This window comes from Myxocyprinus asiaticus, chromosome 2 (genome assembly GCF_019703515.2).
Source record: "Myxocyprinus asiaticus isolate MX2 ecotype Aquarium Trade chromosome 2, UBuf_Myxa_2, whole genome shotgun sequence".
NCBI lineage: Eukaryota > Metazoa > Chordata > Actinopteri > Cypriniformes > Catostomidae > Myxocyprinus > Myxocyprinus asiaticus.
Genome location: NC_059345.1, coordinates 23,976,579 through 24,002,074, shown reverse-complemented (window position 1 = coordinate 24,002,074; position 25,496 = coordinate 23,976,579). Strand labels below are relative to the sequence as shown.

The following is a 25,496-nucleotide window of genomic DNA, read 5'->3' as shown; positions in this document are numbered from 1 at the left end:
TCTACGGTACGCAAGAAGGACAAAATAAAAGACTCTTTTTGTAACGCTTTATTACAACAATTCACATGGCAGAAGAAGGAAAAAAAGAAACGAGCAAAGAGAGAGAAAAACAAATATATAACTATGTACAAAGGGGTATTAGAATATTCAAGAGCCGTAGATGCAGGGGTGTCTAAGATGGGTAAAAGTTCAAGGCTCTACAGCACTTCAGAGTCTTTGTTGCCTTGGTGTTCCTTACACCCTCCAACCTATCAAGATACTGATAGAGCTCAAACTTAAATTGTCCAAAATGTGGTATCTTCTTTGACCATCTACATTTATGGATATACTATTTATCTAACATAATAAATTGGTTAAGACATAACAGGTTTTCTATTCTAAGGGTGTATCATAAAAAAAAAAAAAATAAAAAAAAATAAAAAATAAAAAAAAAAACAATCTTAACTTCCAAAGTAATCTCAATCCCAGTGATCTCCTTAAAAAAAAAAGAAAGAATTTTTTTTTTTAATACAAATACAACCAAAGACAAGATGCACAATACTCTCACTGCTAAAGTTGCAAAACACGCATGTCAAAACAATATCTTCTTAAAAATCTCCTTATGACCTGATTTACAGGGTAAATGCATTGATCTCTGCCTGCATCACCTTTGTCTTTTGATGGACTACACTCTTGAAATGGAATACATAGACTATCAATTAATTGCCAACATAACCCTTCATCTGCCAACTAACAAAGGACAATGCATCAGTGTGAACTTCTGCAGTTAATCCAGGATGGACTTCAAAGACATTAGTCATTAATCTTACAGTTCATACAAAAATCTTTTTTTTTTTTTTAAACAATGGACCTTAATGCTTACTTAATTTACAAATTTAAAACCATGACCTGCACTGCACATAATTAAGTAATATTGGCATTATACTCATGTTGTTTAGCCAGAGGGGAACTGGCCCCCACAGTGAGCCTGGTTTCTCCCAAGGTTATTTTTCTCCATTAACCAACATCTTATGGAGTTTTGTGTTTCTTGTTCACAGGGGTTCTAAATACAATTATTATTTAATTTCTATACACATTGTATAATAATATTTAATCAAACTACACAATGGTCACTGTAAGACATTATAGATATTACAGTTAAAAAAACAAAATATTTTATTTTTTTATGCATGATTTCCTGTAAAACTGCTTTGAAACGATGTGTGTTGTGAAAAGCGCTCTACAAATAAAAATGACTTGACTTGAATAATTTTAAATGAAACCTCCCTTATCTTATTGGTGACACAATATCTCCTAGAGACCATGAAAACTTCCTTCCACTTAATATCTTGAAAATGTGAATTCCAAAAGCTTTTTGCTGGGGGCATCTTAACTGTCTGACAAATCTGTTTAAGGAAACTATTGTTGCATTTATTCTCAGTAATACTCATACAATCTAATTTTAAATTAAAATCAACAGTAGGATTTGAATCTACAGCTTCAGCAAAATGCAACAACTGAAGGAGTCCAGATGGAATAGCATCAAAGACAATTGCGTATTCCTTAGCAGATCCTGGAAGTTTATATTTATTTAAAAAAATCAGTGTATGAAAGTAGATAGCAGTTGCGGTGGAACAATTATGCCACCAATAAGAAGAAACCAATATTCAAAGTAACGTGTTTTATTTTTATAGCCTACTTGATATCCTTATTATTCCAAATCAAACATCTACGAGGACAGAAAATGTTTTTTTCTACGCCATCAACCAAAAATAAAAGACTCTCCATCACGGATCTATATATATCAGTGCTCTCCATCAGTATTGACCTGTTTCAGTGACATCACTTTTTCCCAACAGCCGCCATATTTGTGACCATCAGCTGGAAGAAACAATGGCGGTGAATCGAAAAACACCCGTAAAACTGTATCAAGAAAAACCTTAAAAAACGCTTTTGATCCATGCCAAGTCCCAGGAAAGGTGTATTTTATTTTTTTATTTTTTTCTCCCAAATTTGGAATGCTCAATTCCCAATGCGCTCTAAGTCCTCATGGTGGTGTAGTGACTTGCCTCAATCTGGGTGGCGGAGGATGAATCTCAGTTGCCTCAGTGTCTGAGACCATCAATCCGCCCATCTCATCACGTGGCTTGTTGAGCGTGTTACTGCGGAAACCTAGCACGTGTGGAGGCTTCACGCTACTCTCAGCGGCATCCATGCACAACTCAGCACGTGCCCCACCGAGAGCAAGAAAAACATTATAGCAACCACGAGGAGGTTACCCCATGTGACTCTACCCTCCCTAGCAACCGGGCCAATTTAGTTGCTTAGGAGACCTAATTTGACTTTCAAGGACATTTAAATATATTTTATCCACGATTCATCTGTCGGCGAGTTCACACACCTACCTTAAACACCACCATAAGCATCTCTCATTCAGAAGTTACAAATGTCTTTGTATTGTTTTCTGCTCTGATTTGCTCAAAATATTACAAAACGTCTATGATGATCCCATCTGTATGAATGTAAGTGTTACTTTTAACTCATGAAGAACACACAGAAAGCAACCGAGGCATTTTAGTGCATAAGACTAATATGTTTACAAAGTGGTGTGGATTAAGTATGTGCTTCATGATCTTATGATGTGTTGTTTATTGACTAACATTAGTATATACACATTAAATATATACTATACATTCACATTATAGTGCTTTTTTGTTCATTACAACGTGTTACAGTTATCACATATCTTTATACAGTCTGGGTGTTATGAATTACATCATCCTCAGTGCATTTCCAGTTTAATTGTATCAGAATCGATGATGTTTTAAATATATTTGACACGTTAACAGATAACTGACATGTCTGAATAAATTAGCAAAGACCCACAAGTGTTTCATCTGTGCTCTCCTCCTTCATCGCTGCTTGTCTCTGGCGAAATGAAGCAGTGTCACTTAAAAGATAAAACTTTATTGAAAGAAAAATTACATTTTGGTCCTTGTAATTAACAGCAGTATCACCGTTTCATGATTTATAACTAGAAACAAAACTTTCGCCGACTTTTGCCTCACAGCACAATGACTGTAAATGGAAGTTTAGTCACCAACATTGCGGCGCTGACAGACAGTGACGTCACATGAAACCGGTCAATAGGGTGCTTCAGTACCAGTAGATGATGCTGTGATCACTTTAAATTCAAGCACCACAGGTTTGCCGGCTGATTCACGTGTTAAATAAACTCCAAACGGTTTATTTGATCCTTTCTAATCACAGACCAATCAAAGATAAACCACTGATATATTTATGTGTACTGTCGGGAATGCCTTTAGGTTACATTCTCTTTTTGTTATGTACAGCCTACGGATATTTTCTTAGTCGTTAGAATTGTTAATGGCCTTTAGAATAGAATTGTTTATTTATTTACTATTGTCTTGCCAAACACAAGCGCGGGATATGCTAATCTTTTTATGTCTCAAGATGTAAAATATCTTGTAAAAACACGACACGACGGCGCCTCTGTAGAGCCGCATTCACACCTTCCGCTTAAACGGTAAATTGCCTTTCACCACCACCAATCCCCTTCATTCCTCCTGTGTATCAGTGCGAGCAGTGCTGAGTAAGCGCCGAAACATTCCCGCGTGCGCTTCCAGACAAGTCTCCACTCGTCACATAGCGCGCGGACGTGCGCGCTCCCACTAACCGCAGGAGAAGCTGCAAACAAGACTAGAAAGGGAGGAGGGAGCTCCAGGGTAGGGAAAAAACGAGGTTTTACACAAAAGAACAACGCTAAGTCTTTTGAGGGTCTCGGTGGGGTTGAATACAGTAACCATACGACAGCAGGTCAGTTGTCATCGGAATTTATGCCACTCGGTAACTATGGAGCAGTGAGAGGCATTTTCCGATAGGGAAGAAGAAAAAAACAGGCACATTGTTGCGCTCGCGAAAAGCACACATGCGTCCGACTCACGCTGTCCCAGGGAACTTAGATATTCTTCCGCACATTCCACAGACGAAAGGCACGACCAATTAGGCCTTAGGGTTGGAAAAATGGCACAGAAAATATGTAAGACCCTGGAACTAGTTCCATTTCAGTGGTTCTGTTGTTTATTTAAAAGTTTTTTAACGATATTTACATGATTATCGGTGGCATTATATAAAAAGCAAAAGAGGAACCGTTTGAAAAATTTTGCATTCGGCAGCTGAAACTAATTTTCACAATTTTTGAACCCTGATGTCTCATATAGGCTACTAAATAGGCCTATGCATTTAGTAAACCACTCGTTTTCTGCCCCATTAGAATCACTTAAAGTTTTCGTCGTATTTATTTAAGACAATGGAGAAACATTTTGCTCTCGTGTTCAGGTTGTTTGCACAAGTCTGCTCCTAACACTAGGCTAAACCAATGGGGCAGAGTCTTTTGAAGAAGTTGGGCTGTGTGACGAAATAGTGGGATGCTATTCATGCGCGGTGCCCGGGGGAAAGGTGTTCCGGTCGGGGGGGGGAAGCCACAGAGGAAGAAGAAAGGGGGAGGTAGAAAAAAATTGTTGGAAAGAAAGAAACTGTACGTTGAACATTTTAGTGCACTTTTCCGGCGTAGAGTGCGCAGTGCGTGTTCCTCATTGTGAATATGCTTGAGCGATATGCGAACTTCCGTTGACTCTTTGAAGTTGTTGTTGTTTTTTTATGGTTACGCGCTTTTGGAGACTTCCACGATTTTTGGGGAATAATGGTTATTTTATTACAAACCGGACCGGGCAAAGTGGAAATCCTGCGGGATATCGGTAGACTTTGATCTGCCGTGTACTCTTCGGGCGAAACAAGGAGCAATAAACGGTTTTGGGTTCACAGATACGACTCAAAAGCGATTATCTGCACAGAAAAGCGTTTTCAACTTGCCTGTTTTGAAAGCCGCTAATTGCGGCAGAAAGGGGCCGGAGGATCCACATAGCATATGTGTTTAACTCCACTGATTCAAAGGAAACGAGGACCACGCTTTACTTTATTCAGTATTTAAATTCAGTTCTTCTCTTTAAACAATCAACAGCTGCGTTTCGATAAATCCACTGAAACAAAGAACCAAAAGGTAATTAGAAGACTTGGATCGAGAATCAGTTGCAGCGGATCAGTGTTACCGATGTGACGGGTTGATTTATTGTTTGAATGCATCAATTCTACAGGACTGTGTGTGCGTTTGAAGTTTTCCTGGACGAGAATTAAAGACTCTTTGAAACCTGACTGTAAACTGTGTTTTTCCACACGTTCATTTGTTTACTGCCAAAAGACAAGGCCACAAGTAGCTGCGAAAGGGATCGCAAACAAATGGATGAACATGCTCCTGTTCACACGCATGTCCAGCAAATTCTTCACATGCAAACAGTTTGGAGACAAACTGCTTCTTTTCAAGTCTGACTAGAGCGATATGTAGCCTGCAGAAAATGTCATAGTGTTTTTATTTATCCTCAAAGTTCAATATTTATTTTTGTAGCGCAGCACAAAGCATTCCCTTTTAACAGTCTGCTTTTTATTTTTATTTTCTTATGCCTTGTTTGGATGTAAGAGTTACATAGTCCTTATCTTTTTGTCTGTTATATCATCTGCTGTTAAAACACTTGAATGATGTTTGTGTTCACACTGTAATTCACTGTATTTATGGCGTACACTATTTAAACTGTTGTCATTTTCAGGTGGCATTTATCAGAAATTCTGTTTGTGTTTTAAATTGAAGTTAAGCTTGTATTAAAAACAATGGATCGACTCGGCAGCAAACTGAAGCAAAAGCTAAAACTGTCTGACTCTGGAAGTGTCAAATTCAGCAAAAAGAAAAACGAGCTGGCGAATGTGAATAACAACAGTAATAGCAACAATGCCAGTACTGGAACTGTGACACAAATAGTAACCAATCCACCCGTGAGCACCACTTTGTTCCCACTCACCTGCTCCCCCTCTGGAGAGGTTTGTGGTCAGTCAGGTGGAAGATCTGGCAAGGTGGGCGCATCTCAGCGAATCACGCCCTCAAATACCACCTCGGCCACAGTACCTGGGGAGTGTGGGCCTGGAATCGAACATCACCCTTCTACTCTTGCCCCTCTGCGGCGCCGGTCGCCCCAGCAGCGAGCATCATGCTACCTGCCTGAAACTGTGGAGGGACGTGGTACCTGCGACCAGTTGAGGCGAGGCGAGTCACCCAGAGGCGAAGGTGACCCACAGGGGCTGTACAGCCCCAATTCTCGTTTAGCCTTGAACCAGCGGCGTTACTCGCTGGAACTCCAGCAGCTCGTTCGCCGTCAGCAGCTTCTTGCTCAGCCTCCTCCGCTGTCATCTGTACCACCACCGTACCCAACGCACAACTCAGCAGCACGTTCAGCTGCCACGGAGCCCAGCTTTCTTCATGAGCTGGAGCGTCATAAGCGCTTGTCCCTGCAGGAAGCTCTGTTTTACAAGCGTCTGAGCTCTGGTGGTGAACCCTGGGACACTGGCCGACCTGCTTCCCTCTCTCACCCCCCACAGAGAACCCATGACAGTGGAGTAGGGGGGTTTTTCTTCCCCCCTGCGCCAGCATTAAGCCCTTGCTCCTCTTTCAGTTTGCAGGAATCTGTATTAGCAAGCCCTCGCTCAAGTTTTGCTAGCAGTACTGCTAGTGGAGGTGGTGGAAGCCCCATGGGAAGTCGGTGCAGCAGTAACCGAACAAGCGGCATCAGCTTGGGCTACGACACCCGCCATACACCTGGGCCTGCCCAGCAGCTGCAGCTCTCCTTTACCCAACTTGGTGGCACCACCTCAGGTCAGGTTTACCCCGGATTAGCATCTGGGAAAACAGGAGTGCCCCCAATGGAGGTGTGGAGGGACTATCTTGAAGGGATGTCAGGGGTTGGGGGCGGCGTGCATGACAGTCGTCACTCATATCCACCTGCGTTGAGCGTACATACTGCGACCTACCACCGAGCCGATTCGGAATGGGGGGGCATTGACCAGCGAGGATCAAGAGGAGATGGGGTGGGTGAGACGGGACGGCACTCTGACTTGCCGGGAACCCGCTACCAGCAAGAGCTCACCCGCCTGCTTTTGAGAGATGCTGTCCTGGAGGGAGAAGCGCTACTTGGAGGTCTGACTCTAAAAGAACAGCCCATATCCACCACCACCACCAACCTGGCCAACTCTGCACCTACTCCAGCAGGAAAATCCCTGGAGGAACAGACAGCTGGGAGGGAGTCATCAACATCGATGGACAGACAGGAGTACTTTGGTGAGATCACTAACTCCTCACTATTTCTAGTCTGGTTATGACTGATGATGTATTTCTGGCATTAGCTATGATGTGGTGAGACAAGGACTGCTTCAGACCTGCTAAAACTTGTATAGGCTTCCTCTCTGAGACAAAAAGCAGTTGAGCGATCCTGCCATTACCAAGACACATTCAGTCAGATGATGAGTTCAAAGACTTGTGCAAAAATACACACTAGGCTTTCTTTTCAGCCCATTTCTCTTACTAACCATAATAACTAACTTGCATGTCACTGAGCAAATATATAACCCCTCCACCCAAGACTAAAGAGAGTTCGGAACAGACTGCACAGGCAAAAATATCTGCCTAGAGCAAGCGTAGTGATTATGCACGACCCTAAATTACAGGCTCTGCGTTACAGTGGTCATACCAAAGAGCGGTGAGTAATATAGTAGGACAGAGGCTTGGTTAAGAGGAGGGTTCAGTGTGTGTGTGTGTGTGTGTGCGCGCGAGTGTTCTTAGCTCATGGCCAGCCACAGGTTGAGCGAGGGTGTGTTCATGTGTGTTAGCGTGTGCTGGCGTGTGCTTGTTTAGTTCAGGTATTTGAGTCCTGAGGGAAGGCTCTCTCGCACACTGAATTGAGAGGGTTGGGCATGTGTTTGTGCCTTCTGTGTGTGCAGTGCGACTAGGAAACCTCCCTGTTATCTGAAAAGCACCTGTGTAAAGTCTAAAGACATTACCTCATTCTGACACATTACTACATCTAATTCCTGTATCTAGCATCCTGTTAGCCTTTTTCATGTAATGAAGGGGTAGCCAAGCTCAGTTCAGATTTATTAGTGTGTGTGTGTGTGTGTGTGTGTGTGTGGTGTTACTACAAGAAACAAACCAACTGGCTGTTATTCTCAGGACAGATTGTACGATGCTGCACAGACATGTACTTGAGTCCAGACAGAGCTGCTGCTGTATTTTGTGTAATTGGTATGATTGGATAATGACCATGGTGTCCTAGATACCCGTCTGAGGTGTGCGTGTGTATGGGAGAAATGCCTTTAAAGGGTGTAATAGCATTTTGTCTTTGATGCTTTTGTTTAAAGTGTACTCAAACTGTTTGTGGTTGTATATTTGCTTTCAGGTACATGTGTGAAGTGCGGTAAAGGTGTATATGGCGCAGATAATGCCTGCCAGGCTTTGGACAGCCTCTATCACACTGGCTGCTTCACATGTGTTTCTTGTGGTAAGTTATTAGACACCAGTAATCTATGAACAACACACATCATGTGGGTGATTCTCACGAAACCTATCAAGAAAATGTCCTGGTCGTATTTAACCCCAAATCTATACAAAGAAAAGGTTATATTTTGCATAGAGAAAATGAAGCCTATTAAGGATTTCTGCCTTATGACATTATTTTCTGGACATTTATATGAATATTCTGGGTTCAATACAAGTTAAGCTCAATCGACAACATTTGTGCACAATGTTGATTTCCACAAAAATAATTTCAATTTGTCCGTCCTTTTATTTAAATAAAAAGCACAAATCGAGGTTACAGTGAGGCACTTACAATGAATGGGGCCAATTTTTGGAGGGTTTAAAGGCAGTATTGAGAAGCGTATAATTTTATAAAAGTACTTACATTAATTTTTCTGTTAAACATGTATTATTTGAGCTGTAAAGTTGTCATTTTTACAGTCATTTTAGGGTTTGTTGACAATCGTCATGGCAACGAAGTTGTAAAATTACACAGAAAAAATTAGCAAGCAGTTTTATCACACTAAAATCATGTTAACACACATTGATATGAGAAATGAGCCTGCCACTATCATGAAAATAATATGTAAATGTATATGTAAAAACTCTTAATGGCCCTGAAAATAGGCTTCATTTTCTATAAGCAAACCATAATTTCGTTTTTGTTTCTTTTGATTTTGGAGTAACACAGAACCAGGACATTTTCTTGACAGGTTTAAAAAAAATCACTCATGTAACCAAGGCCAATATATCTCTGAGTACATGCTCTCTTCATTTGTGTCAGTATCTGGGGGAATCTCACAAAATCAGTCAAGAACTCATCTGGGTCAGTATTGTAATGTAAAAAATATATATAGGGTATTTAAATTGTAAAGTATTTATATATCATGGTATTATTTGTGGTACTGCCTTTAATTTATGCTTATTTAAATAAAAAACACTGCTTTACAGTAAGGAGAATTGCAATAATGGGAATTACAAAAAAGCTCAAAACAAGTCTCAAAACACCCTGACATGTTTTGTTAATGAGAATTTTGGGGGATTAATTACAACTATTAGACTTAAAAATATAAATAAATAATTTAGGGGGAAATGTAACCATCTTGGTCTGAACACATCTCTCTCTTTCTGTTTTTAGGGCGAACTCTCAGAAACAAGGACTTTTACAATGTTAATGGCTCCGTGTTCTGTAAGGAGGACTATATGGTAAGAAAGACCTCTGGTAAATAATACTTAATTTTGAATTAGATTTATTTGTTATTTGCATTTCTAGTGCAGTATTTGCCTTAGCTAGTGTTGTAGTTATTTAGTGGAACTGAGTCACACGCAATAATGCTGCTGATTGTTTTGATGTGAGGGCTGTTTCAGACCCAGTGAACAGAAGCTGATGCAAACATATTTGTATATCTACCTTAAAGGGATAGTTCACCCAAAAATGTAAATTGTCTCATTTACTTAACCTCATGATATCCCATATGTGTTATACTTTCTTTCTTCTGCTGAACACAATTTTTAGAAGAATATCTCAGCTCTGTAGGTTCATACAATGCCAGTGAATGGTGACCAGACCTTTGAAGCTCCAAAAATCACTCCAGTGGTTAAATCTATATCTTCAGAAACAATATGATAAGTGTGGATGAGGAACAGATCAATATTTAAGTCCTTATTTTACTATAAATCTCCAGTTTCAATTTCGCCCCCTTCAAGTTGAGAATGCGCCTTTAACGTTTGCGCACTGTCACCATGTCAACAACCGCATCTCCCGCTGAAAGCGTTTAAGTATGCTCCTCCCGCTGGGCCCCATGGGAGTTGTAGGCCCCTGGGCTTCAGCCCATATAAGCCCATGCGTTAATGCGCCCCTGCTGCCTTTTTATGCTTTTTGGAGCTTCAACATTTTGGCCACCATTTACTTGCATTGTATGGACCTACAGAGCTGAAATATTCTTCTTATAATCTTCGTTTGTGTTCAACAGAAGAAAGTCATACACATCTGGGATGGCATGAGGGGCGAGTAAATGACGAGCACATTTTTGGGTGAACTATCCCTTTAAAGTTCCTTGTGGTGATGAAGTAAAATTGCATAATTATAGATATGCCCTGTTCCTCTGAATTTATTACAGTTCCTGTAAAAGCCAAACCATCTGTAGGCATTTTTAATATATGTATTTTATGTATTATTTTAAAATATAATAGTTACATCATTGTAAGCATTTTGGTATTGTTTCCTTGTTACCATTTCAGTTCTCAGGATTCCAGGAGGCAGCTGAGAAGTGCAGTGTTTGTGGTCACCTAATCTTGGAGCAGGTATGTAGTCCATGTGTGAGCCCATTTACGATGTTGGAATACTGTGTAGTTTAGGGTGCTCACACCTCTTTGTTTATACATGTAATTTAGATTCTGCAGGCTCTGGGGAACTCGTATCACCCAGGATGTTTCCGCTGCACTGTCTGCTCAAAGGCTTTGGATGGAGTACCATTCACAGTGGACTACCTCAACAATGTCTACTGCGTCTCTGACTACAATAGGTCTGTTAGGTTGAACAAGGCTACAGTGAGATTGTATCATGAACTAGATGTGAGGACATTGCCAAAAGTGTTTCAAAAACATTTTACAAGTAATGCACATTATTTTCCTATTTATTTATTTACTGATAAATTGAAAACATGTCCTTTCATGAAATGACAATGGACATGTCATTGTATGCTAACTATGCTGGGGTCAAACACTTGTCCACAGCAAAAAATAAAATAATCACTTCAAATTTTAAAAAAACGAGGCCAAACAAAGTGCTACCATCCTAGAAGAGGGAGTCTTCCAACTAAGAATACTGTACTGAGTTACTGTTAAATTTGAAAACATGTCCCCCAACACTTTATGTACTATACACAGGCTACATGTAGAAATCTATGTGTTTTAGGTCTAAGACACCAAAGATGTAAAAACTAGGATGTCTGCTTGTGCATGTATGAACTCTTCATGTGGATTAAAACTTTTTCTTTCTGATCCTCAGGACATTTGCTCCCAAATGCGCTGCCTGTTTACAACCCATCTTACCTGCTGAGGTAAATAATTCCCTAATTTTTGTTAGCTTTCAGTGGATGCTTTAGTGAATTTTAGAGGACATTCCAGAGGGATCTTGATTGTGTTGTTTGGTGTGTCTGTTTCAGGGCAGTGAGGATATCCTCAGGGTGGTGTCTATGAACAAAGACTATCACTTTGAGTGTTATCACTGTGAGGTACGTATGATGGCAAGTGGTTTGGATAAGCTGATTGTCATGATGTTGGGTACTTGGAGTCCATTTTGTTTTATTTTAGATAAGACGATATCTACATGGTCTGTTTGGAAAAAAGAATGTTATCACAGAGGCTTGTAATCCTCCCTTCCTCTCTTTCTTTAGGAGTGTGGGAAGCAACTCTCAGATGAGCCTGGATCTCAGTGCTTCCCTCTGGACTCCCACCTCCTCTGCCACTCTTGTCACATGAGCAGGGTGTGCACCACACATAACATTCCCCCTCATGATACACACTGAAATGAGAACTAATGTGCCTGATCAAAACAAACGGCTTTGTACTGTCATAAGCACACTAGCAATCACTGTAAAATGTTGTCTAATGTCTCTCTCTCTTCTATTCCAACTCCATGTTTGAAGACAGTGAGAGGGAGGGAAAAAAAATTGATTTGTTTTGTCTTACTGATTTTTGAGACTTGAGGTCAAGAGTACATTTCAAATGCAAACCACAGCACTAGAGAAGGCAATGTCTCCCCCTAGTGGTTGGGAAATGCTCCAACTGAATCCTGCTGAACAAAATTTCTCTATAAAATTTCTCTGAGCTTAAAGATTATTGTTGTCTGCTTACTACACTATTAGGGGAGTTAATATATCAGAATACTGTTTTACTCCCATATCTACTGTTTGCTGTAGGGATAAAAACAAGGGATTTTTTTTGCTTAACATTTTTATTTAATATCACTAGCAAAGATTTTGCACTTAAACATGTTTACCTATTAAGAGATTGCAAAAGATTAAAAAGCATTCCTGTATCTGTTTTAATAAATTGTTCTCGCTGTATGCTTGCATTTTATTTATGAGGTTTAAACATCTTTATAATAATGCCAACAAATCCCATTTCAAATACTATACTAGGACAACTCAAATACTAATCATGGCTATAATTTAAATGTCTAGTATTTACGGAAACTGACAAAAAACAGATTTATCTAAGATTGACTTTGATATTCACATGGGAATGGGGATAAATATCAAATTATTTTAAGACCCCAAAAGGTCTCCACACTCTATTCACTGTCAATTCTGACAGCGATAACTGCTTGCTTTCATTAAAACACAGAAGCAAAATTTCCTTTAGTTTTTAATGATTCTTTGTACATTCTGCACAGTCATAAAGAAAATAATCCAAAAAGAGAATCTTTTGCAATTTATCTTCAAAACTAAAACATTAAAATTTAAATTAATATTAAAAGGCCTCTTGCTATTTTCTCTATAAAGGTTAGATTTATGCCTTATATGATTCACATTGATGAACAGTAAACAACTTCATAAGACCAGGACAAGGAGGTGAGATGCATTAAGAAATCTCTAATGATTCCTCTACAGTGCGGCTTAATTACTGGACATCAGTAGTCGTTTTAATACATTTGGAAGAAAAGAGAGGAAAAAAAAAACCCCAGTGAGATCAGTGTCAACAACAGGACTGGCTCAGAATAGTGGCCAAAACATTTGGGTGGGGACTTTTTTCCATTCAAACGGAAATATATTAAATTTGGACTAACTTGACAAAACGAAACACGCCAAAGAACTTAAAGTCCAATAATTATACACTGCATTATCTACCCACAAGGCTAAAGTGGCACTAATTAAACTAAAAATAAAAAAGAAAGTGAAGACTCTGGGATGTCAAGAAGAACAAATTATGATTCATATGGTCTTCCTTGGCTTTGGTGTTTGTAAGCCTAACAATGAAACACTCACTTAACACATCCTAATTAATTTAGAAAATGAACCAAACATTCACCAGTCCCTTTGTTAAGTCCTATGGAGTTTCATTTGAGATGTTTTGTGAAAAAAAACAACAAAAAAAAAAAACAACCCTCTAATTAGAGAGATTATATGATTTATGTGTGACTGAAATATGTGCTAAAAAATGAAATGTTAAAGTGTCAAAAGGACTGAAATTTAATCTTTGAGCCGTCACCATGCTGACGAATCTGATCTTACATTTCCCTCCCACTCGCTCATACACATTACACTCAGTGACGTCTGTCTCTGGAGATGTTGCTACAGCTCCGTGAGCTTCTGCTGCCTCCTGCAGTTTTGGAGTCACTACCTCGCCCTCTGTGACTGTCTCTCCTCCTTTCTTCCTCCCTACCCCTTTGTCTCTCTCTTTCTCTCTCCCTGTCTCTATCTCCCTCAGCAGAACGTCCAACCACACCCCCTGCATTTCCCCCCTCTCTGTCGCGGACTTTTGCTCTCTCCCGCTGTTCCTCTCGTTTTTTGTCCTCCTCCTCCTGAAGTTCCTTCCTCCTCTTCTCTCGCTCCTTTATTCGTTCAGTACGCTCCAGAGCTCTCTGTGTGGCCTTGAAAGAAACAGCAAAGACTTAAAACTAGACTGTCTGAGGAGGTGTGAGAGCGTTTAATTCGGTCTCTGTGTGTGTTATACTGACCTGTTCCTCTGTGAGGGGTAACCAGTATATACAGGGAGCTGCTTCAGTTTTGCGGAACAGATCATCAAGAAGTTTTGCAGGAGGCTCTTCTGGTTTATCTGGGAAGAGAAGGGGTTGCAAAAATTAAACTGCAAAGCAAGTCAAAAAGGAGGAAACAGTGAGATACAATGTCATCAGTGATGCATATTGCAACGATTTTTCAAGCCATACAAATTGTAAATATCTCTAGGGGCTTGCAAGTGTGAGTGACAAACTTGAACTTGTGAAGATGAATTTTCCTCACCTTTCTTTTCTGTTCTCTTCTCTTTACTCCTTCCTCTCTCTCTGCGTCTTCTGTCCCGGTCCCGTGACTGCGACTTTCTGGTTCCGTCTCTGTCCTCTCTTCCAAAATCTTTCACTTTATCCCGATCCCATTCTCGCTCAGAACGAGTCCTCTCTCTCCTCTCCATTGCTCTTTCTCTCTCTGCCCACTGGTCTCTCACAGCTGAAGGTCCTCCATCTCTGTTTCTTTCTCGTTCCTTCTCCTTTTCGCGGTGGGTGGGCATAAGTGGAGGAGGGGCAGTGGGACAGCCCAGAGTTCCTGAGGCTTGAAGGTCATGACCTTCACCTGCACGGTTACTGGACACAACACCTTTATGGAAGTCCAACTAAAAGGACAAAATACACCAAAAAGAGAAGCTTGCAAGATGAAAAAGAATGATTAAATGGACAAGAAAATGTTGACAGGAAAGCAAGCAATTGAGATTTTAGATGAGTTTAGATAGAAACACTGTTCAGACCTCATCTTGCTCACAGAAGTCCACACGAAGTACTTTAGGATTACTGGCAGGCCATTTTACACCATGCAGTGCTTCTCGAGTGGCAATTGCATTTTCTTTACTTGAGTACTGAGAGAGAAAATGAAAGAGACAAGATGGAATTAAGAGAGGTAAGACTGGTTTGAGGTTGTATGTTAGGAGAACTGAGTAATAAAAACAGAACTGAAAAAAGGAAACTTACCGTGACATAGCAGTGCGATTTGATCTTGTCGATCCAGAAACCCTCCTCCACTAATGTACCTGTCCGATTTAACAACTCCTTTAGCTGACCTAAGGTAAAAGGTCGCACCTAAAACAAAAGAAGTTCAAGGGTCATGGTTCATAAGACCAGCAAGATCTCGGACACCACCAAAAAGCAAAACAAATCTGACCCTCACGCATTATGTTGCTAAGGGAAAAAAAACAAAAACAAAGAAACTTCAGGCTGCAAATAAACTTCTGGCATTTTCAGAAAAATTAGTCTTCTTATTGAACATTCAAGCTTCAATTGCTACTACAAAAATTATATAAAATATAATTTCACAGCAGACTTTAAAGTAGGGATGCACGGATACCAATATACTGTACAAGTCCACTCCTGTGCTCATTTACTGGTTTTCATACTTAAATTCTGATACCAACATCTGATAGCAGACCTGCCAACCTCAATATTTTGAGTACCACAATAGTGTAATGCTTAGTTTTCGCTTTGCACACGGTCATTTCCCCACTCACCGCCATGTCAAGTTATTCAACATATAAATCAGCTATGAAGAAAACAATACAATCATATATTCTTAAGAACTCCTTTAATGAAAGACATACTTAGTAAATATATAATATAATTTACATTTAGGAAGAGACAGCCGTTTGTGTGCATGTGTGAATAATTTCAGTTCAGGAGGCTGAACCCCTGGTTTTTGACATACAGGGAGCATATTTACATACACTCACCTCAAGTTTTGGAACTTTGACTATGTTTTAACATAAACGTCTAGGTTAACATAGCTCTAGTTTACCCTGGCTTTGGATAAAGGTTTGGGTGTCATGGCCAATTGAGAGTTCCTCATCAGGTAGCTGATATTCTCATGTGCTGGTTGGCTTACCTCAACCAATTTCATTAATCATAGTGATCACATGCTCAGGCTAACAGAATGAAAGCAATATCTTTTGCAGTTGCAGCTCCAAAGTTGGAAGCAGGATATGTATGCATGGCTCCTCTTTTTGAAGTATTTGGTTGCTGAAGTCAAAAATATATATGGCTCTCTTCAGAAAGAGTGAATACACCTTTGACATTGTTGGTGTCACTGGGTTGGTGAGGAACTGAAGTATCTTCTCAGGTTTTGTCAGATCCTTTTTCTCTTCCCTGGTGGAAAAAAACAGCTTAATCTGGTAGCTGTGTTTTGGAACATGGTTGCTGGTTTAAGCTGGTCATGAGCTGGTCATTCCAGCACAAGCTGGTTTTTGGAAGATGGTAGCTGGTCGACCAGCTAATGACCAGCTTCGACCAGCTACCATGTTCCAAAACACAGCTACCAGCTTAAGCTGGTTTTTCCACTTAAAGTTCTAGTTACAAAGGCCTACATTCCCAGATAAAGAAAAAGAAAACCCAAAAGTTGTTTTTTCTTTTTCTTTATCTAGGAATGTAGGCCTTTGTAACTAGAGGTTTAGCTACATTATTACCTGAAGCTCCTTGGTGACTAACATCAAAATCGTAATTGCACAATGTGCAAAATGCATGATTTGGCAGTTTTGAGGGGCAGAGGCATGGCCATTGCTCCTGATACATTGTGAGGAACTTCTGGGGGGCATGGATTCGCTTTTTAGGTTTGCTGCTCTCTCCCTGTTAGTGTCCTCCTCATCTGACGTCATGTTTATTTTAACTGCAAGGCACACACACACCTCTCTGTAACTTTCTAGGTAACGTTATTTATGCGGCACGTGTACTCGCTTTTTTTTATCCTGCCATGATCTGCTCCTCTCATTACGGTGACAGGTTTGGCTGCAATAATAATGAATACGGTACTATGAAAAGTCACATTTAACAATCCGTGACACCCGAACCATATAACTTTACTTTGCCAACTTAAATGCCTGGTAAACAAGCAAGCTAGCTTGCAAATTACGTAATGTTAGGCTTATGTTATTAACATTAAATATTTTTCCAAGGTTGGCAGGTCTGCGTTAACTCAATTCACAGTTTCAACTTTCCACATCCACCCCAGCCCGTTTACCTTTGCAAACGAGTTAAAACTATCACTCACGAGGAACCAGCCAGATGGCGTGATGAGGGGGAACAAGAGGGATAAAACCTATTTTGTGTTGCTGTTGATTTGCAGCCTTTTGAAATGATTGACATTACGTATTTGTCAATCATCCCCGCTTGATATTTGGGGGAATGAACCCAGCGATATGATTGGTTGAATTCTTCTTTTGCTTTTTGGCAGGCTAGATGCTGCTGCCTCTTGCTGTTAAACCTGAGTACTGCATGTGCACAATTGAACACAAAGGCATCACCAGCTTTTTGCATAGTTTAGAGTGACAAATCGTACCAGCGTACTTTTGATGTCAAAATGCGTACCTTCTACGCAAAATGTGTACAGGTTGGCAGGTCTGCGATAGCTATTAGGCAGGACATTTTACTAGGCAAGGTCGACTGCAGTAGAACACAAAATGTCAGTGTTTTAGGTTTTGTATTTACACATTAAAAGGTGCCTTCAGTAAACTGTGTAAATGTTGTGCTGACACTTAACGGTGTAGATGACGCGATACCGATGTCATTGTAGAAATGCACTATTCGCATTCAGACATGATTTATTTATTCCACAAGTGAAAGTGTCCAATTACAAGGGATTACTGAGAAAGTGAGTGATATTCGGCTGGTAATTTGATCTCAACACAACTAATGACTTAGAGCAGGGGTGTCCAATCTATGGCACGCACGCCATCTGTTGCCAGCCGACTGCTCTGATGCGGGCCATGAAAATGTTTAGAAATAGAACAGAATTTGTCCTGATAGAGAAATGATATGAAATTCATATACTGAACACTGGGTGTCGCCATCACGTACAGCCACATTTACAGCGAGCGCAGTGTCTCCACTGGTGGGTTCTCTTCACAGTCACCACCAGCTTCATCCACTGGCAGAGTTCAACACTGGTTTGGACAAACTTCAGATTTCAATCGGAGAAAGCGCCACGCAAAAAGAATGATGCATTTGTTATAGTAATGGTATCAGGTTAAATACTTTGCTCATGTACTCGTTCTAGTTAAAATGTCCCGCTTCCACGTATCATACAACTGAGTAGAGCTGCCATTGTCCAAGCGCCAAACCGAGTTTGAGTGTGCACAGAGACGCGTGAGCCAAGCACACTCTTCTAAATGTCCACTGCTGCGCTGAGAAGTTTAATTCATTGAAGTGAATTGGGTCCTTCTAATGTTTTATTGAAACATTAAAAATAATGACTCACAGACTTCCCCACACCATTTGAGAGAAAGTACATAAGAGAGAGCACTTAAAACACTCGCGCATCTCTGCCTGTACCAGAATTTCCGCCAAGATATTTTGGTGCTGGCCAACGTGTCCGGGAATAAAAAGGTTTGGCGGACAAATTGGAAAAAATCCGGTCATCTCATTTCGGTGTTTTTTTTTTGCAATGTAAATGCGATGGACTATGCATAATGTGATACAGGCTAATTTATGACACATTCAAGTCAACTAAATGATAAACATTTGTTCATTATAACTGCTTTTTCATAAAAAAAAATAAAATAAAAAAAACAGCCGTCATGGAATTTAAACAATGGGGAAAAACTTAACAGCAATTTGCCATATATCTTTTCGTATCTAAATATAAAAATAAATCGTTTGGTTGTCAAAATTTCTCTTGGCTAATTACCATGGCTCTTTATTTTCATGACTATTTTACCACACAAAAGCGCTTTGCTGCCAAAGTGGTCAACTGTTTCCAGTGTTTCTCTACAACTCCGGTGTCCTTCTCTTCAGAAGACAGCAACGTAAGGTTTTAATGCGATTCTGAAGTGAGAAGCTTCACTGTGGGCACACAAGATGGGAATAACACTGGCTGCTTATGCAAGTGTGCGGGACAGTTGCGTGGCAGCAAAGCGATGTTATCAATGCATGGCGTCACACTGTACACTTTTGGCATCAATAAAATGGGTTGCTGATGCATCGTGCTAATATTATCACCAGACATTGTGTCTGACAATGTTTGAATTTGTCTGACATTAGGATATTTTAACAGTCAAAAACTGGCTAACGGAAACCCTGGCCTGTACGCGCTCTTGCACATAACCAAATTAAAGGGAGCGCAATTATTTTTATCAAATTAAAAACTTTTTTGTAACTCAAGTAACAACAGAACATATGGTGGGGTTATTAAAAAAATAGAGAAATTCCTTGAATTATATCATAGATAGCAGGAAAATGTAATCTTGTTATGATTATTGAGATGCATCACACACAATACTGCTCAGTAGCAGCTCCATTTGCTTTGTTGTGACACTGAATTGACGTAAAAAATATAAACACAAAATCCCAGGGCAATGAAAGTAACAAGCTCTAACCCAGTATAATATTTCATACAAAAATGTTACATTACTGCAGTGTCAGAAGTTTACTTTTCCATAAACGGGCATCATTTCACATGGGATTTAATTTTAAGTGGCATTTATGTTTATGAGAGCAATTTTATGTGATAAACATGTGATCATGTGTTATGCTACTCTTAAAGTAAAATTTCAATAACTAAACTCAGCAAAAAAAGAAACGTCCTCTCACTTTCAACTGCTTTTATTTTCAGCAACCTTAACGTGTAAATATCTGTATGAACATAAAGATTCAACAACTAAGACATAAACTGAACAAGTTTCACAGACATGTGACTAACAGAAATGGAATGTCCCTGAACAAAGTGGGGGGTCAAAATCAAAAGTAACAGTCAGTATCTGGTGTGGCCACCAGCTGCATTAAGGACTGCAGTGCATCTCCTCCTCAAGGACTGCAGTGCATCTCCTCCTCAAGGACTGCACCAGATTTGACAGTTCTTGCTCTGAGATGTTACCCCACTCATCCACCAAGACACCTGCAAGTTCCCGGACATTTCTGGGGGGAATGGCCCTAGCCCTCACCCTCTAATCCAACAGGTCCCAGATGTGCTCAATGGGATTGAGATCTGGGCTCTTCACTGGCCATGGCAGAACACTAACATTCCTGTCTTGCAGGAAATCACGCACAGAACGAGCAGTATGGCTGGTGGCATTGTCATGCTGGAGGGTCATGTCAGGATGAGCCTGCAGGAAAGGTACCACTTGAGGGAGGAGGATGTCTTCCCTGTAACGCACAGCATTGAGATTGCCTACAATGACAACAAGCTCAGTCCGATGATGCTGTGACACACCGCCCCAGACCATGACGGACCCTCCACCTCCAAAATCGATCCAGCTCCAGAGTACAGGCCTCGGTGTAACGCTCATTCCTTCGAAGATAAACGCAAGTCTGACCATCACCCCTGGTGAGACAAGACCACGACTCGTCAGAGAAGAGCACTTTTTGCCAGTCCTGTCTGGTCCAGTGAAGGTGGGTTTGTGCCCATAGGCGATGTTGTTGCTGGTGATGTCTGGTAAGGACCTGCCTTACAACAGGCCTACAAGCCTCAGTCCAGCCTCTCTCAGCCTATTGCGGACAGTCTGAGCACTGATGGAGGGATTGTGCACTCCTGGTGTAACTCGGGCAGTTGTTGTTGCCATCCTGTACCTGTCCCACAGGTGTGATATTCGGATGTACCGATCTTGTGCAGGTATTGTTACACATGGTCTGCCACTACGAGGACGATCAGCTGTCCTTCCTGTCTCCCTGTATCACTGTCTTAGGCATCTCACAGTACGGACATTGCAATTTATTGCCCTGGCCACATCTGCAGTCCTCATGCCTCCATGCAGCATGCCTAAGGCACGTTCACGCAGATGAGCAGGAACCCTGGGCATCTTTCTTTTGCGGTTTTTCCCAGAGTCAGTAGAAAGGTCTCTGTAGTGTCCTAAGATTTTATAACTGTGACCTTAATTGCCTACCTGTTAGTGTCTTAATGACTGTTCCACAGGTGCATGTTCATTAATTATGGCTCATTGAACAAGCATGGAAAACATGGTTTAAACCCTTTACAATAAAGATCTGTTAAGTTATTTGGATTTTTTAAAATTATCTTTAAAATACAGTGTCCTGAAAAAGGGACATTTCTGTTTTGCTGAGTTTATATCTGATATAATAAAAATTTTTTTTTTTTTTTAAAAACAGAAAGCAATGCATTTCTTTGCCAGCACATCTTGAACTTTAGGGCATTTTTGTCAATTTTGGGGGCATTTTTACCTTGAGCCCCCCTTAATTTCTGACCCTGCATCACTGTTCTATTACAAGCATACTTGGTGATAGAAATATCCTTTATTAACACAGTGTGATTAAAAATTGTCATAAATTTTAGCATACAATATAAAGATGACACACTAGTTGCAAACGTGGCTCTTTTTAAAAATTATTATTATTATTATTACAGCGATGTGGCCCGCAACACCTTATTTCTTTTGGCATCTGGTCCCCAGTAGAAAAGGTTTGGACACCCCTGACTTAGTGTCTTCATCTCATGTGTATTTTAAACAGGAGTCATTTTAAACTTTTTTCAAAAATACTAACCCTAACCCTCAAAAATACTAAGTTTAGCAATTAGCAAAGAATTTGAGCGCAACACAATGTCTATGCTGACATTGCCAAATTCACGTTCATGCAAATAGACAACATTGGTACACATAAATGTAGTTGTGCATCCCTAAATTACATTACAAGAATAAGCAGTGACATGAGCAGAGTGTTCCCTCACCAGGTTGCAGATGTGTATGATGCTAGAGGTTTTTCCACGGGGAGGAGACAGCTGGCGACCTGTTCGAATAGGGTCATCTATAGTTATGGACACACCTGATTTCTGCTGACTGATGGAGCGCCGCACCAATGAATCGTTGGGAGTGACTGGGAGAGAGAAAGAGAGAAATATATTAGCTATATTCTTGCTAGAAAAAAAAACAAGGGATTTTATCTGTTGTGTAATTGATGGCATAAAGGTTGATGCATGTTACGGCAAGCACACCAAGACTTCAAAAACAACAGAAAGAGAGGTTAAAAAAAAAAAGAAAATCTGAACTTTATCAATGAACAAACTTCATGTCAATCAGTCTGAATGCCAATATTGTTTCAAGGATGGTCACCTGTCTTAACATCGGTCTCCTGTGTTTTCATGGCATCCGAAGAGCTCTCCAGTTTCCTACCACATTTTTCCTTCTCTCCTGTTGTCCATTTTTGCTCATCCTCGTCCTCATCTTCATCACCCACCTCTTTTTGTCCATTCTCATTTCCATCAAATGAAACAACCTGAACCAGTTGCGAAATTAATATAATTAAAATGAAAATCCTGAACCTCATTAAAGTGTTGATGACAAAATTCTGAAAAGCTTTTGGGAACAAAGTTAATTCAAGACAAAAACAAAAAAACAAAATCCTTTTGAATCAATAATACGTCATACTGGTCCTGTTTACACCTGGTATTAAGATGTGTTTCAGGTGATATGATCAAAACTGGTCAGTAATAAATACAGGTCTAAACTGTTTTGTGATCAGATTACAAAAACCACATAAGGCGGTAGTCAAAAACACATCAGGGCTCCAGACTAAAAAATAAAATCACTGGAACCACTGGTTGCTAAACTGAAACATTTAGGAGGCAAATGGCTGTTTTAGTTGCCACATCACAGAATTGTTCGATTTAGATTGTTGTTCAAAAACAAGACAGAAAGCCAAAGACAGCTGATAGTTCATTAATCGGGTGTTTAATATATACTGTATAGTTAAGTGCACAAATTTGCATTTTCCTTTTGTCTCAGTTTTGACACCCCTTCCAGAATATATATATTAGTGCCTGACTGATATATTGGTTGGCTGATATTATCGGCCGATATTTGCCTTTCACCGATATATCAGTATCGGCCGATATGCGCAGATATGAAAACTTTTTTTCATTTGAAGGTTATGAACATATAATGCAGAAAACAATGCTTTACAATTAGTGTCATAATATAGCTTGTCCAGCAGAGCGCACTCCGACTCCACTATTTACAGAGCTGACTCTGAACTGATGGTGGCTCTGCAAACAAGGTGGAGTTAAGCGGTGCGGAGTTAAGCGGTGTCTTCTTTTATTTATTCTTTATTGAAATGGTCAGCATTTGACTGATACTAAACAGTACTGATGTTTATTTAGCTATTTATTGTGTTTTTATTTATTCATTTATTTAAATGGTCAGCATTTGACTGATACTAAACATACAGTACTGATTTTTATTTTATTTGATTCTTCTTTATTTAAATGGTCAACATTTGACTTATACTAAACAGTACTGATGTTTAAGCTATTTATTGTATTTGTATTCATTCATTTTCTCAGTGTTCATTTCTAGAATTTGTTGACAATGTATAATAATAAATGTCAAATATTCTTTGATAAAAATATTTAAGAAAGCAGCCTTCTGAGTACCTTTGCATAGTCATATCAGTGCAAAATCGGTGAATAATCTGCATATTATATATATATATATATACACTATATTGCCAAAAGTATTCGCTCACCCATCCAAATAATTGAATTCAGGTGTTCCAATCACTTCCATGGCCACAGGTGTATAAAATGAAGCACCTAGGCATGCAGACTGCTTCTACAAACATTTGTGAAAGAATGGGCTGCTCTCAGGAGCTCAGTGAATTCCAGCATGGTACTGTGATAGGATGCCACCTGTGCAACAAGTCCAGTCATGAAATTTCCTCGCTACTAAATATTCCACAGTCAACTGTCAGTGGTATTATAACAAAGTGGAATCGATTGGGAATGACAGCAACTCAGCCACGAAGTGGTAGGCCACGTAAAATGACAGAGCGGGGTCAGCGGATGCTGAGGCGCATAGTGCGCAGAGGTCGCCAACTTTCTGCAGAGTCAATTGCTACAGACCTCCAAAGTTCATGTGGCCTTCAGATTAGCTCAAGAACAGTGCGTAGAGAGCTTCATGGAATGGGTTTCCATGGCCGAGCAGCTGCATCCAAGCCATACATCACCAAGTGCAATGCAAAGCGTCGGATGCAGTGGTGTAAAGCACGCCGCCACTGGACTCTAGAGCAGTGGAGACGCGTTCTCTGGAGTGAGAATCACGCTTCTCCATCTGGCAATCTGATGGACGAGTCTGGGTTTGGCGGTTGCCAGGAGAACGGTACTTGTCTGACTGCATTGTGCCAACTGTGAAGTTTGGTGGAGGGGGGATTATGGTGTGGGGTTGTTTTTCAGGAGCTGGGCTTGGCCCCTTAGTTCCAGTGAAAGGAACTCTGAATGCTTCAGCATACCAAGAGATTTTGGACAATTCCATGCTCCCAACTTTGTGGGAACAGTTTGGGGATTGCCCCTTCCTGTTCCAACATGACTGCACACCAGTGCACAAAGCAAGGTCCATAAAGACATGGATGAGCGAGTTTGGTGCGGAAGAACTTGACTGGCCTGCACAGAGTCCTGACCTCAACCCGATAGAGCACCTTTGGGAAGAATTAGAGCAAAGACTGCGAGCAAGGCCTTCTCGTCCAACATCAGTGTCTGACCTCACAAATGCGCTTCTGGAAGAATGGTCAAAAATTCCCATAAACACACTCCTAAACCTTGTGGAAAGCCTTCCCAGAAGAGTTGAAGCTGTTACAGCTGCAAAGGGTGGGCCGACGTCATATTAAACCCTATGGATTAAGAATGGGATGTCACTTAAGTTCATATGCGTCTAAAGGCAGATGAGCGAATACTTTTGGCAATATAGTGTGTATATATATATATATAATCTCAGTAGTGTTGTGCAATCTTCTCCATAGTCAGATTGTCCTATCATCAGCCTGTGAGATCGCCAATACACGATATTATCGCACGGGGGGAGGGGCAATAGTTTACTTATTTGCTCATTTATCTACTCATTATTATTTACCACAGGAATTGACGTGCAGAAAATGAGAATCATTGTCCATCATTTTGCGAGCAAAGATGGAGATGGTGATAAAGAAAAATGTATTTTTATAATACAAGTATTATCTACCTATTCGAGGACAATTGATAATTGCTTGTGTAGGATTAAAGGCTGCCATTTAAACTGAGATTGTATAATTCTTTTGGTTCTTTCATTTTAGTTATTAGTTCTTTCATTTTTGCTTTTTGTTTATTATTATTTTTTTGGCTACCGTCGACCTGGCATCACAGCCTGTCCATTTCAAAGGACATTTATTCTGTAGACCTACAGTAGGCCTAAAACAAAATATTTTCTCTATCCATTGTCTGCTGATATTAAAGGTATTTCATTGCACTTTAACAAGTTATCTGAACTGCCTAGTTTGTGCAACATTTCGTATTAAACAAGTTGTTTTGTTATGTCGTGTTTGAAATAAAGCTGCTTTTGATTACACACACACACACACACACACACACAACTGTGC

At 40.2% G+C, this 25,496-nt stretch overlaps 2 protein-coding genes across 4 annotated transcripts in view; one reads left to right on the top strand and one right to left on the bottom strand.

Annotated features, from left to right (window-relative positions):
* Positions 1–4,483: 4,483 nt before the first annotated feature.
* On the top strand, positions 4,484–13,383 carry LOC127450344 (LIM domain-containing protein ajuba-like). Of its 2 annotated transcripts, none has more exons than XM_051714398.1 (8): positions 4,484–7,219; positions 8,334–8,435; positions 9,591–9,658; positions 10,694–10,756; positions 10,847–10,977; positions 11,463–11,514; positions 11,620–11,688; positions 11,851–13,383. In XM_051714398.1, exons 1-8 carry the CDS (start codon positions 5,722–5,724, stop codon positions 11,980–11,982), a joined length of 2,115 nt encoding a protein of 704 aa, XP_051570358.1. In that variant the 5' UTR covers positions 4,484–5,721; the 3' UTR covers positions 11,983–13,383. The 2 variants fall into 2 exon arrangements, with proteins under 2 accessions (XP_051570358.1, XP_051570366.1); XM_051714406.1 differs by having other exon boundaries at positions 10,847–11,066; positions 11,851–11,998.
* A 143-nt stretch (positions 13,384–13,526) lies between these two features.
* LOC127450309 (apoptotic chromatin condensation inducer in the nucleus-like) overlaps positions 13,527–25,496 on the bottom strand; it is a 37,990-nt gene continuing 26,020 nt past the window's right edge. For both annotated transcript variants that reach the window (XM_051714300.1, XM_051714309.1), the window contains exons 11-17: positions 22,205–22,367; positions 21,823–21,968; positions 15,135–15,242; positions 14,915–15,022; positions 14,419–14,782; positions 14,136–14,233; positions 13,527–14,048 (exon numbers count right to left, since the gene is read on the bottom strand). In XM_051714300.1, coding sequence (XP_051570260.1) covers positions 13,722–14,048; positions 14,136–14,233; positions 14,419–14,782; positions 14,915–15,022; positions 15,135–15,242; positions 21,823–21,968; positions 22,205–22,367 — 1,314 coding nt within the window. In that variant the 3' untranslated portion in view covers positions 13,527–13,721. The remainder of the gene's footprint in view (positions 14,049–14,135; positions 14,234–14,418; positions 14,783–14,914; positions 15,023–15,134; positions 15,243–21,822; positions 21,969–22,204; positions 22,368–25,496) is intronic.